This window comes from Chenopodium quinoa, unplaced genomic scaffold, assembly GCF_001683475.1.
Source record: "Chenopodium quinoa cultivar QQ74 unplaced genomic scaffold, ASM168347v1, whole genome shotgun sequence".
Lineage (NCBI taxonomy): Eukaryota > Viridiplantae > Streptophyta > Magnoliopsida > Caryophyllales > Amaranthaceae > Chenopodium > Chenopodium quinoa.
This window is the reverse complement of record NW_018742974.1, coordinates 3,928,640-3,942,062: the sequence shown is the minus strand read 5'-3', so window position 1 is coordinate 3,942,062 and position 13,423 is coordinate 3,928,640. Positions and strand designations below refer to the sequence as shown.

The window sequence follows — 13,423 nt, the reverse complement described above, 5'->3', positions numbered from 1 at the left end:
TTATTATATACTTCCTCCGTTTCTATTTAGTTGACGCGTTTGATTTAGGCACATATATTAAGGAGAAGAGAGAGAGTGAGAGAGAATGAAAAAGCAACTGGGGTAGCTTGTAAATGAAAGGTAAAAAAGTTACCCTAAAAGGAAACGTGTCAACTAAAAAAAAACTTCCTAAAAAGGAATATGTGTCAACTAAAAAGAAACGGAGGTAGTATTAATTTTAATTACATTATCAAACAAATTCAAGACTTGAAAAAAAATTAAAAATTAAAATCTCAACCAGGCAGCCGCTCGGCCCCTCCCTCCACCCACTGCCAGCCCCCTACCCCACCAGCTCCCCTGCCACCAGCGACCAGTCAAGACTCAAGACCACCCCCTTCCTTGGCGCCAACAACCTCAATCCCTCCCTTTCCCCTTTACCTCTTTTCCACATCTCCACCCCGACATCAACCTCTCTCCACTAGTAGAAAAAACTAAATGGCAAGCGGTTCAAACCCCCTAATGGCAAGCGGTTTTGAACCGCATGCTCTTGGGGGGCTTGCCAATTGCCTTTTAAATGGCAAGCGGTTCAGAACCGCTTGCCATTTACCGCTGCCCATTATGCCTGTAAAAAATATTTTTTTTTATTTTTTTTTTGGTTTTCTTCACTTAAATTGTAATACAAACAAAATATAAGTAAAAACATTAATATATTAATTAATTAATTGTTGTAATATTACAATTTCATAAAAAAAAATACAAAAAATTAATAATCATGTAACCAATCCCCTGCTCCCCTCGTACTGCCTAACTCAGCCCAACACCAACACTAACTCGTCACTGCCCAGCCGCAATTGACGCAGCTCTCACCGCCACCTCTGCCCACCAATTTCAGCATCCCCTGCTCCCACCGCAATCACCGCCAGTCGCTGGCTTTCACACCTCCATCGCACCTAGCAGCCCACACCCACGAGCACCACCAGCCGCGTTAGTCTTCCTCTTTTACCCTTCTTCTTCTTCCTTTTATCACTGCAACTCCAAAAATTCCCAGAAACTCAATCAAAAATGAACCAAAACAATTTAAAAAACTCTTCAAACCTAGAAAATAAACCCCATGAAAATTTTTAAAAAAATCTCAAAAAAACAAAATAAATGAAAGAAAAAGGGAAAATACCTTGAAATCAACCAAAACCCCGATTTTGGCTTGAAATTATGGTTTCAATGGTCAAATTCGACCGATCTAGAGTTTTCATGGTCGAATTTGACCTAAAAAACTCTAAAATCCACACGTATGCTAGGCGATTTTGCTAGAATTCGATCAGATTTTTGGATTTTTGGTTTGTTTTTTTGCACGAAAATGAGGGGAGGATTGAGATTGAGAGAGGAAAGGAGATAGAAAATAGAGTGAGAAATTAATAGAAAATAGAGGAAAAGTGCGTGAAAATGAGAGAGGAGAGAGAGTGGCTGCGTGAAAATGTGAAATGAGAGGAGCTAGAGAGAGGTGCTGCTTGAAAGAGGAGAGAGAGTGGAGGTAATGAGAGGAGGAAAGAGGCGTGAAATAATATGATGGGTTGGTAGGGTTTTTTTTTACCAATGGCAAGCGGTTTGAGCTATGAACCGCTTGCCATTTGCATTTTGGCAAGCGGTTAATCCAAAACCGCTTACCATTTTCATTTTGGCAAGCGGAATTCAATAACCGCTTGCCATTTGTGGCTGCCCATTCAATTTATTCTACTAGTGCTCTCTCCTCTTTTACTCTCTAGTTCGCTAGGAATCCGATCCCTAGTTAATTAATCGTAGCAACTTTGACGATTAGTATTCCACTATTCTACTTGCAAAAGGCAAATTCGCAAACTCTTTCGTGACTAAACCTCCAATTTCTCCTTTCCTCAAATTATCAATTCAACTTCTAATTCTTATATCTAGGGTTTTGACCTCAAAAGTAAGACAAAAATCGTGAGGTGAGTTTGCATGATACTATTGAACCTTCTTTTGGCAAACTACATAGCGAAGATGAGAAAGAGAGTTGGGTATCGGGATGGGGATGTGAGGAAGCGGGAAAGGGAGGGATTAATGATGTCATGAGTGGGGAAATGGGAGAGGCTGGAGTCATTGGTGCCATGGGAGGGGGTGGTCTCCGACCGACGGCCTATGGCAGGGGAGATGGTGGGGAGGGGGCTGGCAGTGGCTAGAGCTGGGATTTTTTAGTTTTTTTCTTTGATTTATATGTTTGTTAATTGAAAAAAAAAAAAGTTATACTATAAAAAATAACAACTAACCAAGATTAAATTTTAATTAATTTTTTATTTAAAAAGGATCAATCACATAATGACATGTGGCATAATTTACTGAATAAACGATTTTCCAAAAATTCAACGGGTTATGACTCATTTTGAGAAGATACTCTATAAAAGCCAACTTATTTTTAGTTAATTAAAAGGTTGACTTATTTTGAATTAACCAGACAAAGATTGACTTATGTTTGACAAATTTTCTTTTAATTTAAGAAAATTTGAAAAGAATAATTCTGTCTTTTGCCGATCTGCTCAAAATAATCCCACCTTTTCGAATTCCATAATTAATCTCACCTTGTAACCCCATCTTCCCAAAATGAACCTTTTACCAGTTTATAAAATTAGTAACTTGTTTTAGAAGGTGACTTGACACTTGTCACCTTCTAATTGGTCCTAATTTTAAATAATTTTTTTTAAAAAAACAAAACAATTTAAAAAAAATTCTCCACCCCTTTCATTGCCACAATCACAACCCCCTGCCACAACCCCTTTATCACCACCAGTCCACCACCATCACAACCCCTACCGCCGCCCCTTACCACCATCATCACCATCACAACTCGAAACCCCCACCTGACCCTGAACCCGGAGCCACACTTGAATTGGAAGGAAATGGAAGTCAGCCGACGTCTGGGATCCACAGAGAAAAAGCCTCCAACCCACAAAAACCACCTCCACCCTTGATTTAGGTTGATTTGTGGGTTGTGTTGCAAGTTCTGGCGCTATTTTTGTTCAAATTGGAGGCTATCGGGATTGATGTTTGTCTGATTGGTAGCGCGATGCTGCTAGTAAGCTGTCGGTTTTGGTGATTGTTGGCGGTGGTTGAGGTAGTGGGTGTTATACGGTGGACAGTGGCGGAGCCAGGATTTATAATTCGGGGGGACAAATTTTGGAGGTTAAAGTTTCGGCAAAAATCTCAAGAAAAAAATTGATAACCTAAATTGTTTAATATTTATTTGAAATCACATATGCCAATTATTTCTATATGGAAAAAGAGGGGTAAAAAAGTTTTATTGTATATTAAGAAAATTATCCAACAAAAATGAATAAATTTATATTTGTAAATCCTGTTATGTAATCACATAATTGATAAATACGAATTAATTACCTTATCATAAAGTCAAATAATTATCGTTAAAACAAATTGATGGTAGATATGAAGGGCCAGGGTTTGAGTTACATTCGAAAAAATAAACTCAACCTTTTCAAATCAATCATATTATTAATATGTATTTCGTTAAAACACAGTTACAAACAATTAATTAATAGTAATCTATTTATTAGAAATGTAAAAAAAAAATTGAGTTTAAGCACACTTAGTTAAGCGATAATTAAAAACAAGGAAATAAGAAATAACATTAAAAATCCTAAAACAAGAAATAGGAAATAAAAAATCAAATTAAAAAGGTTGTTGAAAATTAGAGTATGTAATAAAAAAAACAAGAAGTAGGGAAAAAAAAAAACAAAAAAGCTGAAAAACAGTAGAGTAGGGAATCGAACCTAGGACCAAAACACAGCCTTACTAAGGACTCAACCACCAAACCATATTCAATATTGTGATATCTACTGTAAGTATATGTTATTTATAGCCTTTTACTGTATTTTCTTGATTTTTTTTTTTTTTAAAAAAAACTTTTTTTCCGAAAATGGGGGGACAACTGTCCCCCCTTGTTTTAATGTGGCTCCGCCACTGACGGTGGATAGGCATAGGCTTTGTGGGTTGTTTACGAGCTGGTGGGTGGCAGGGTTTGACTGCACCGGCGGCGGGCTGCTAGTCCAACGAGGGTGGAGGAGGGTGGTTGGTTGTTGCGAGGTGAGGAATGGTGGCTGCACGGTTGTGGGTTGCGGGTAGGAATCGAGATTGATTTTTTGTTGCTGCGGTGAAGTTGTTTGGGTGGTGGTGTGGGTGAAGGTCAGATGGTGGTGTGGAGGTGGTTATGTTGATTGCCATGGATGCAGCTATAGAAGGGGTGAGGTGAGAGAAGAGGGATTAGAGGGGGGGGGGGGGAATTAACGTGTTTTATAGGTTGAAGGTAAAAAGGTTAATTTTGGGTAGAAGGGGTTACAAGGTGGGATTATTTATGGTATTCGAAAAGATGAAATTATTTTGAGCAGATGGGCGAAAGGTGGGATTATTCTTTTTAATTTTTCTTTTAATTAATTTGGAAATTTTCTATTTTAATTTCGTATTAGAAGATTTGACAGATTTGTGCAAAGTAATTATCTCCACGGTTTTTATGTAATTGCAACATTTCAATTTTTTTTTTTTTTTTTGTAGTGCAATTTTTCTACTATTACACGCTTGTGAATGCACAATTTCAACCATTAATATCTTTAGTCGTCAATATTTTTATAAAAAGTTAATATTTTTATGTAGTTACTATTGTTCATATTTACAAACTTGCACGACTGCAAACATACATGCAATTTGGAGACGGAGAACATTGTTCTTATTGTTCTTCCACTGAACTTGGCTGCAATAGAAATATTTAATATATACATGTTTTCTCTACTCCAACGCGGATATTTAATTATTTATTACTCCATATGCTGAGGAGATTCCACATTTTTGTTGATGGATTTAAAGATGAGAAAGTACTTCAATTCGCACTGATTCATTTAGGGAAATCAGTATGTAGTTGGAACTGGATCTTGCAAGCCACAAACCATATTTGCTGGAACTGCTACATCTATCATCTTTGGATATGCCAGGTTTAAGTCTGTAATGATTAGTTAGGAAGATCACTGTCAATATATAGCAAGCGTCATGAGAAAATAAACAATAGAAAAGATGTGATGTGAGGAATATGTACTTACTTTCCATTATGCTTTTGAATGTTTCCTGCAAAATGATCCAGAAACTAATTATTTAGCATAACAAAAGCACACAAATCTCATACAAAAATAGCAGTAGGCAACACATGCGGCGATGTAGTAACAACGTAACAACCAGAACCTTAATGTAGCTTATAAGAGAGGATGGCGATCCAATTAAAAAACTCCCTGAGATTGAGGCCATAGATTTTCTAATAAAAAAACGTAGAGAAATGTTTATATACGGAGTATCCCGGTAGACATATATTGAAATTTTGCTTTTCAGAGAAGCATTTAGCATTAACTAGTGGAAGAAATGACTTCGTGAACATACAGAAAAATAAAAAACAAGAAATTTCATGCTGCAAGTTTATTCAATCTCTAATAGAGCATCCTCATAAATAACAATTAGATTTACAGACAATGAAGCAGAATACTGAAGACAAAACAAAATAAATGAGTTCAGCTATGTCACCTCGTCTTTTGTCAAGCGAGGGTTATACTGCTTCTCTTCTCCCACAGTGCTTACCTAATTAATGTCAAATAAACTATTAGCTATTGGAAACACTTATAAAGCTGCAAAGTTTCTGAGGGTTTTCACAAAGATTAATATGAAACTATGAAAGCTCAACAATGTCTCCTACCGTAAAACCCTTGTAATCATGAGCAGGATAAACCAATGTCCCCTCTGGCAAACTAAATATCTGAATCCATGAAATAAAAACAATAAGCTAAGTGCAACTTCAAGTAATCTAGTCCGGGAATGACGTGAAATTCTCTTTATTTTCCATGCAAGCTAAAGAAAATGGTTTAAATTACAGGTTCTTACTTGTGAATGCACTGACTTATAGAGCTCAGCTGAACTGCCACCCTGTATAGAAAAAATGTTGTATGCTGATCAGATATCCGACAAACTACATTGGTCAATTGTTAGCATGTTCTTTCCTAACTCTATTTTCTCTCTCCTCCTCATGTTAACACGTGGATTAACAACACAAATTAAATTACTATTGCTGGTGTATGTACCACAAAATTAAGAATTAACCCAAATTAACCTGAAAGTTGAAACCTAGGAAGCATGGAAATATGAAACAATAAGGGACTAAAGAACAATTTTTCAGCTATTATATAATTTCTATTTGTTGCCATTTTACTCTTTTGCGTTGATAAGAATGAGAATTTGACTCAAAGTTCTAAATAGACCATCTCAGTAAAATTTACCATTAAAAAAGAAATTTTGTTACTGGAAGGCTTGCTTCATCAATACATGATTCAAAGTCTCAATAGATACAAATTTTATATCCAAACCATTTCTTTTCACCATCATAAGAACACAAAGACACCACTGATTCACAATGATTGAGAAAGAGGAGCATGGCAATATACAGGAGAACGAGACAAGATAATCTGATGGTCACTTAAGTAACATGATCTTACAGCATGGTTTATCATAGAGTAGCCATATGAATATCAAGCTAAATTTTCTTTCTACTTTTCTATCCCTTCCCCTCCTCTTCTTCCCTACAATCCTACATGCACCACCCACCTAATATTTAAGCAGATACAAAAGAAAGCAGTCAAACACGTGCACAAAGATTCACATGCACACAGGGTACCTGAAAATCTGTTCTTCCACATCCACGTATCAGCAGAGCATCTCCTGTGAATGCCATCCTTGGCTGTGGTTGATCAGGTCCATCTCCTGTGACATATGTAACACAGCCAACTGTATGACCTGGAGTGGGGCGAACCTAAGACAAATGTACCACATTCACAAGCATGAGTTCAAATTCTCAGCACATCCATGTAACCAAAATAATAAGGCTTCTTAACCAACAAAAGTATAAGCCAATCTGTCATCGCACAGCTTCAGTGCTTGTTGCATTCACATAATATGGCATAAGAAACTAAATACTTGTATTAGGTATTAAATATATAGAGGCACTAAATGTGAAACAAGATAAAACATAATTAAAAATTGAAGTTTTACTTTAGGAAATTTTGACTTTACCACCAAAAAAAATCAAAAAAATGTTTTTTACCACCAAAACTTCTAAAACTTTTATTTTACCACCAAATAAAAAATTAAAAATTGTTTTTTACCACCTGTCGTCAGAAACCTAACGGAATTTTTAAAATACTTCGAATTTCGTGTCAAGCACATGCTCTATAAGGTTTTGGGGGGCATTTTGGCCCTATGGGTCCGATTTGAAGTCAGAATTGACAATAAAATGATCGAAAATGCCTTGTTTTGCGTGTTTAAAAATACCTCGATTTGCGTGAATATGCAAAACGAGGCATTTCCGATCATTTTTTGTCAATTTTGACCTCAAATTGGACCCATAAGGCCAAAATGGCCCCCTAAACCTATGAAGAGCGTGTTTTGCGCACAAAATTTGAAGAATTTTTTTTTTAAAATCGTTAGATTTAACGGTTTTCTTGACGTTATGTGGTAAAAAAACAATTTTTAGAATTTTTTTTGGTGGTAAAATAAAAGTTATAGAAGTTTTGGTGGAAAATAACATTTTTTTTGGTGGTAAAAGTCAAAATTTCCTTTAGATTATTAGCAAAACCAAATAGCTTATGCTGGAATGCTGGGTAGGGGTTAAATAAGAGCAGAATAATTTATAATGTGACACAAACTCTGTTTCTTGTAATCAACTATAAGCATCAAAATGAACAAAGAATTTTTCTTTTCTTTTTTTTCAATAATCTAAATCATTGGTATTCAATTCTTGTATATCATGACATAAGCCTAAAGTACAGAAAAATTTTATAGGACATCCTACATTGTCTTGAGGTTTAAAGTCACGAGCGTTGCTTCAGAGAACTAGTTCAGGAAAAGAATCCAATAAGAAGTTTTGGTTTTAAATATTCTGGTCTAAAAAGACAAAAACAAGAGTCTCAAGATATCAGCTTTCAAGTTTGGTGTTTTCAGGCTGTCTTCATAGAATAGCTTCATATATAGGTTTGAACATAGATGAAGGATAAAGTGCACGATCTTTATCTATGACAAAATATCAGAACAATGATGAGCCTTTCTCATCATTCCCCTCTACGCAAGATTAACAGTTCATATTCCCCCTAGTATTGCTTTACATAGATTAACAGACTAACAGTTCATTATCCACCTATATAGCTACAGCATAGATAACAGTAAGCTTAGTTTGTCAAAGACAGCCCACTGCCCAATTCACCAGTATTAAATACATTCTCCAGTGAAATTAATAGCTGTGACAGACACTCTTTGCCCATGGCAAAAGAAAAACATCAGAGAATTTTGAGCATAAGAAATGAGATAAAATTGAAATAAAATGCACACTAACCTCGAGAACGAGGTCACCAACAACAATTCTGTCACCAGATTCAACCAAATGATCAGCTTTAGCATTGCTTGCTTTGGAAATGACAGATATAACCCCAGGAACCTTACTCTGCAAATAAACAGAAATGATATCAAAATTTCCTCAATATAAAAGACGACCTTATAGATAAAACTGTAGTACCCTTGAAACAGTCGCTTAATTAAATTTAGGCTGTATTATTGACTGCAGAGCCCTATATTACTATTGTTCCCTCCCACTACCATTAGAAGTATACAACAAAACGTTACCCCCAAGATGTTTGATCACTACACACTAAGTTTACTACTTGCTTTATCCATTATTTTAAATCTAGCCATCTATTTATGTTCTATCTTTAAAGGTTCAAATGAGAAATCACAAAGCTTATAAAATCAATCTAGTTAACTGTTGTCTTCGAAAAAATAATATAAATTCCGGTACAGGTGGCTCAGTATGCACATATAGGCTTCTGAATAAGTTCTGGTGACTAAAATCAAAGGAACCCCATAAATTATTACAAAGAACTGAATCTTGAATTGAGTCTCCAAAAAACAGTGAATCATAAAAATAATGAAATGTAGTTATAGTCGCAATTGCAGTATTGATCATGGTGTTCTTCACAACCATCGCAACATGAATTGACAAATTGGTCAAGATCCACTTTACCCATTTAGGGTATGTTTAGTTCACCTGATCTGATTACAAATTTGACTAAATTTGACATTACATAAATCATTAATATAAAGAATTATCAATTGAGATGTCATTAGATTTGTGTTAAAGTGTACTTCCCAACTATGGAATTGTCATATTTGTTTCAAATATGAAATTAAAGATATTAAGCAATAACTAAACGCAAATCAAAAAATAGATATGGTCTGATTTGATCATGAACTAAACAAATATTTGTTAAATAAGTTAAACTGAACATAGGTTTAGTACAAGAATGTTCGAAATAGTTCTTCAGATTTAGTTTATAGAATTTTAACTCATTATTTACATAGAAATTAGAGATGATAAACATTTATATGCTAAACATTTATAATAAAGCATAATCTCATGTTATACTACCTTCAATTTCCTAAGTTCTAATTTTCCGTTTTTACTTTAAAAGTTATACCCACTTGTACTTTATTCCATTATACTAATAACATTTTATTTAGAATCTATGATCTCACTTCCCAATATGTGAAACCCAATTATAAATTATAAGTTTAACCTATCTCTATCCTCTTAAAAGCTAAAGTACCTACATGAGTGGCCTCCTTCAGTTTTCCTTGGTCTATGTTGGTACGATAATTCAGTAGAACTCGGGATGTATGCGAATTCAATTGGGGGAATGTGCACAATGGTTATAATTAGATTACAACGGCTTATATGATAAAATAACAGTCTAAAATGAATAATTCTTAAAAGATGACTTTTCATTGAAAGGCAAGTTCTAAATTCATTACAAGATGAGCTTATTTTTATCCCAGCAATGAACCTTTAATACATGTGATTCAAGAGGGTAAAAGAATGAAGAGCATATACCTTGAGCAGCCCAGTTCCTGTGACATGATCAGCATGTACATGGGTGTTCACAGCATATATAAGTTTCAGTCCTAGATCATGGATGAGGGAAAGATCTCTGTCTACTGTCTTGTCCACTGGATCAATTAACTGCATAAAGATAACTTGTGTCAGCAATATATTAAAGGACTTAATGATAAGTGGTTATAATATAATTTTTGAGGAATAAACAAGATCAAATGAGAAGTTTCCACACAAGCATAATAATGGACTGGAATAAGATGGAAATAAACCAGTTACTTGTAAGGCTTTCCACTTTGGAATAAGCAATCTTATGAGCCTAAAGAGAATTAAAATGACTACTGTAGTTCTACAAGATCATATTTAAACAGAGTACACAACTATATCGATGGCTGCTGACCTACAAGATCACTCTCTCCAAAGGATATGCAATTATAAATTTTTGCAAGGTTTTTAGATCAAATACAATAAGTAAAGTACGAGGAATTTAGAGTTTTGCTAAGGAAGTATTAGAAATTTATAGATTGTTATATTTAAAAAGGTTTTCAGGGATGAGAACAACGTCACATGAACACTAATCTTAAAAAGCAAAACACATAAAAAAAATTAGTAACATGTACTCCCTCCATCCCTTAATATAAAGTCTCATTTCCTTTTTTGGGTAAATCAAAATACAATGCCTCTTTCTATTTAAAAGTTGTATTTTTTGACATTATTACCCTTTTTTAATGAGTTGTCATCTTTTCCTTTACTTTTTTGTACTTTTAATATCAATTCCCAAAACATTCTCTCTATCTATTCAATTATTCTCAACTACTTTTTCTTTCTCTCTATCTCTCACTAACCTCACATGCATATATGTACTTTTAATCATTAGTTTTAAAGAAATTACAACTTCCTTAATTCCCGCGCAAAAACCAAAAGAGGCTTCGTATTAAGGAACGGAGGGAGTAATAATTTATTTTTAGACACCATGAGAATGTTGAGAATTGTAACTCCTAAGCCGCTTACAAGTAACAAGCTTCAAATGCATTTGCCCAACGTTCATCAGAATTCTTCAAATAAGTTGATGTTTGACACTCATGATCAATAAGTAGTGGGCAAGTAAACAAAAAATTAATCTCAAATCAAAGGGCCTTGCTTGAGGAGAATCATGTGTCAACTATCAAGCCAAACAAGCTATAATGTTACATTTGCAACAGGTATGAACTTCACTACTAGAAAGTCACACTCTTTTCTGATTGTTTCTCTTCATTTAATCATATAAAAGTTTGAAAAATTCATGTAAAATAAAATGGGCTCTTCACATTGCAAAAACAAATTTCACAGTTAAAAGATTGTGAAGTTATACAGTATGATCAAGTTCTCAATCCATATACAAGTTTCCACATCTATGATAATTGATAACCACTGCATTTGTGCAACCCCAGCACAATATATCTTGCTACAGCACAAAATGTTCATGTATACCTTAATTTACTTTAAACAACATACGTAGTATATAGGATATCCACTACCCTCACATAGGCATGGACACTTTTTAAAACTGGATTTTGCGCAGAAGGCAGAACACTTGAGACTATTTCACAAAATAAGAACTATGCACATATACCAAACCTATTTTTACACTCTAAACCAAATTTGAATGACATAATATCCTCTGTTCAAAATACTGTTTTAATCCACACATCCAAAGGTAACACCAAACAGAAAATCAGTACAAGTATATCCTTTCACTCTTCCCTTTTCAAAAGATTCAATAACTTTTCATTTCTTTTCCCCTAAAGGAACCATGACCATTCTTCATATCAAGTAGCTTTCACATCTTTTGTAACTAAAATCATATTTCGAATTAGGAGTAAGGAAACAACTACGGATTCCAAGTCTCGAGGAAATAGACATTTTGCATAAACTTGCCACAATGAATACATAATATCATCATAAGGCCATTCATTTGATTTTCACCCATATGCCTAATAAAAAAGTCTCATTTTGCATTTTTTTTTTTCTAATAACAATTTTTTATATTAATCCACCAAACTCCACTAATTCGATTATAATGTTTGCTAAAAATCACGAGTATAACCCTCACTAATAGCCCTTATTTCATCTTCAAATAAAAGTCTCATTTTATTTTTTCACCCAAAAAGTAGCTAAATAAAATTCTCATTTTACTTTTTTTTATTAATTTTTAATCAACCAAACCCCACTGTATCATTTTTTATATTCGCCTCAAATTAGCCGACAATGTTTTAGCTTTTTATTCACAATAAAAACAAGCCTTAGTTCCAAAATGATTTCACAATCACCAGATAATAACAAAATTCTATGTCAACAACATAATTTGACCAGTATACCACTCAATCACCCTATAAAGATAGCATCAAAATTCTTAAATTTCGCAATTGAAGTCAACTAATCTATTTCAATTTACTCATTTTACACACATAAGAGTCAACAAAATACAAAGATCGCGAAAATGCAAGAAATAGAAACAAACCACAGCATGTTTTTGAGGGTGAGAAACATCAGCAAGAAGGTAAGTATAAGTGGAAGAATCCTTCTCGAAAAGCTGGCGAAACAGATACTTCGATGCATGAGACGGCGTCGTATGAAAACCCATTTGAGAGCTTAGATTAAAGATGGGTTTTTTGGTAAAGGTGATTACAGAAGATGGGTTTTTGGGAGGGAAGAAATTGCAGATTTTTTTGGGAGAAAATAGAGATGAAGAAATTTTAAGTTGCTGTAATTTCAACATTATATTTGCTTTTTTTAAAAAAATTTAATTTATAGTTGTGAAATTTTCAACGAATTAAAGTCAAAGAGAATAGTGATAATAATTGGATTATGGATGAGGTGGGTTTGATCTGGGTGATTGCTTCTTCAATGGCGAAAAGGAAACTTTGTTGATGTGTTAGCCTGCTGGAGCCTGGATGATGGTTGATTTGTTGGTGATGTTTAACAGTTAAAGACTAGTATTTCGTATTCCCATAAAAAAATACTTCGTACTTCGTAACTTGTATTCCAATACTTTCGGCCGTTTTTAAATACTTGATTCACTTTCTTATTTTGGCCGTTTTTAAATACTTGCTCCGTTTTCTTATTTGGAAAGTTTTTCAATATTTAACTAATTTCTCTCACCTAATGGACCCACCACATATTCTATCTCATCCAATCCTCTCCACTACTTTTGCTTTTTACAATTTTTTATTCTTCCACTTACCCCACTACCTCCATATATTATTATTTTCTCCAATTTCTCCTAAAACTCCGCGCACGGAGAAATGGAGCAAGTATTTAAAAACGGAGGGAGTACAAAATACGGGTTTGTTTTTTCGAGTAAAGCATAAATACAATCCCTGAACTATTGTGTAAGGGTAAGTTTTAGTCCCTCTCAACTATTTTGGAGAGTTTTAGTCCCTCCCCCCACCTTGAAAGGTGTTTTCTAGCCAAAAGTTTAGG

At 34.4% G+C, this 13,423-nt stretch overlaps 1 protein-coding gene across 1 annotated transcript; it reads right to left on the bottom strand.

The window, feature by feature from the left end:
• Window positions 1–4,617: 4,617 nt before the first annotated feature.
• LOC110729269 (persulfide dioxygenase ETHE1 homolog, mitochondrial-like) lies at window positions 4,618–12,934 on the bottom strand. The gene is made up of 9 exons (XM_021908998.1): window positions 12,462–12,934; window positions 9,962–10,090; window positions 8,411–8,518; window positions 6,701–6,835; window positions 5,914–5,955; window positions 5,729–5,788; window positions 5,560–5,613; window positions 5,088–5,112; window positions 4,618–4,990 (listed from the first exon to the last, which is right to left on the bottom strand). Exons 1-9 carry the CDS (start codon window positions 12,717–12,719, stop codon window positions 4,899–4,901), a joined length of 903 nt encoding a protein of 300 aa, XP_021764690.1. The 5' UTR covers window positions 12,720–12,934; the 3' UTR covers window positions 4,618–4,898.
• Between the last annotated feature and the right edge of the window lie 489 nt (window positions 12,935–13,423).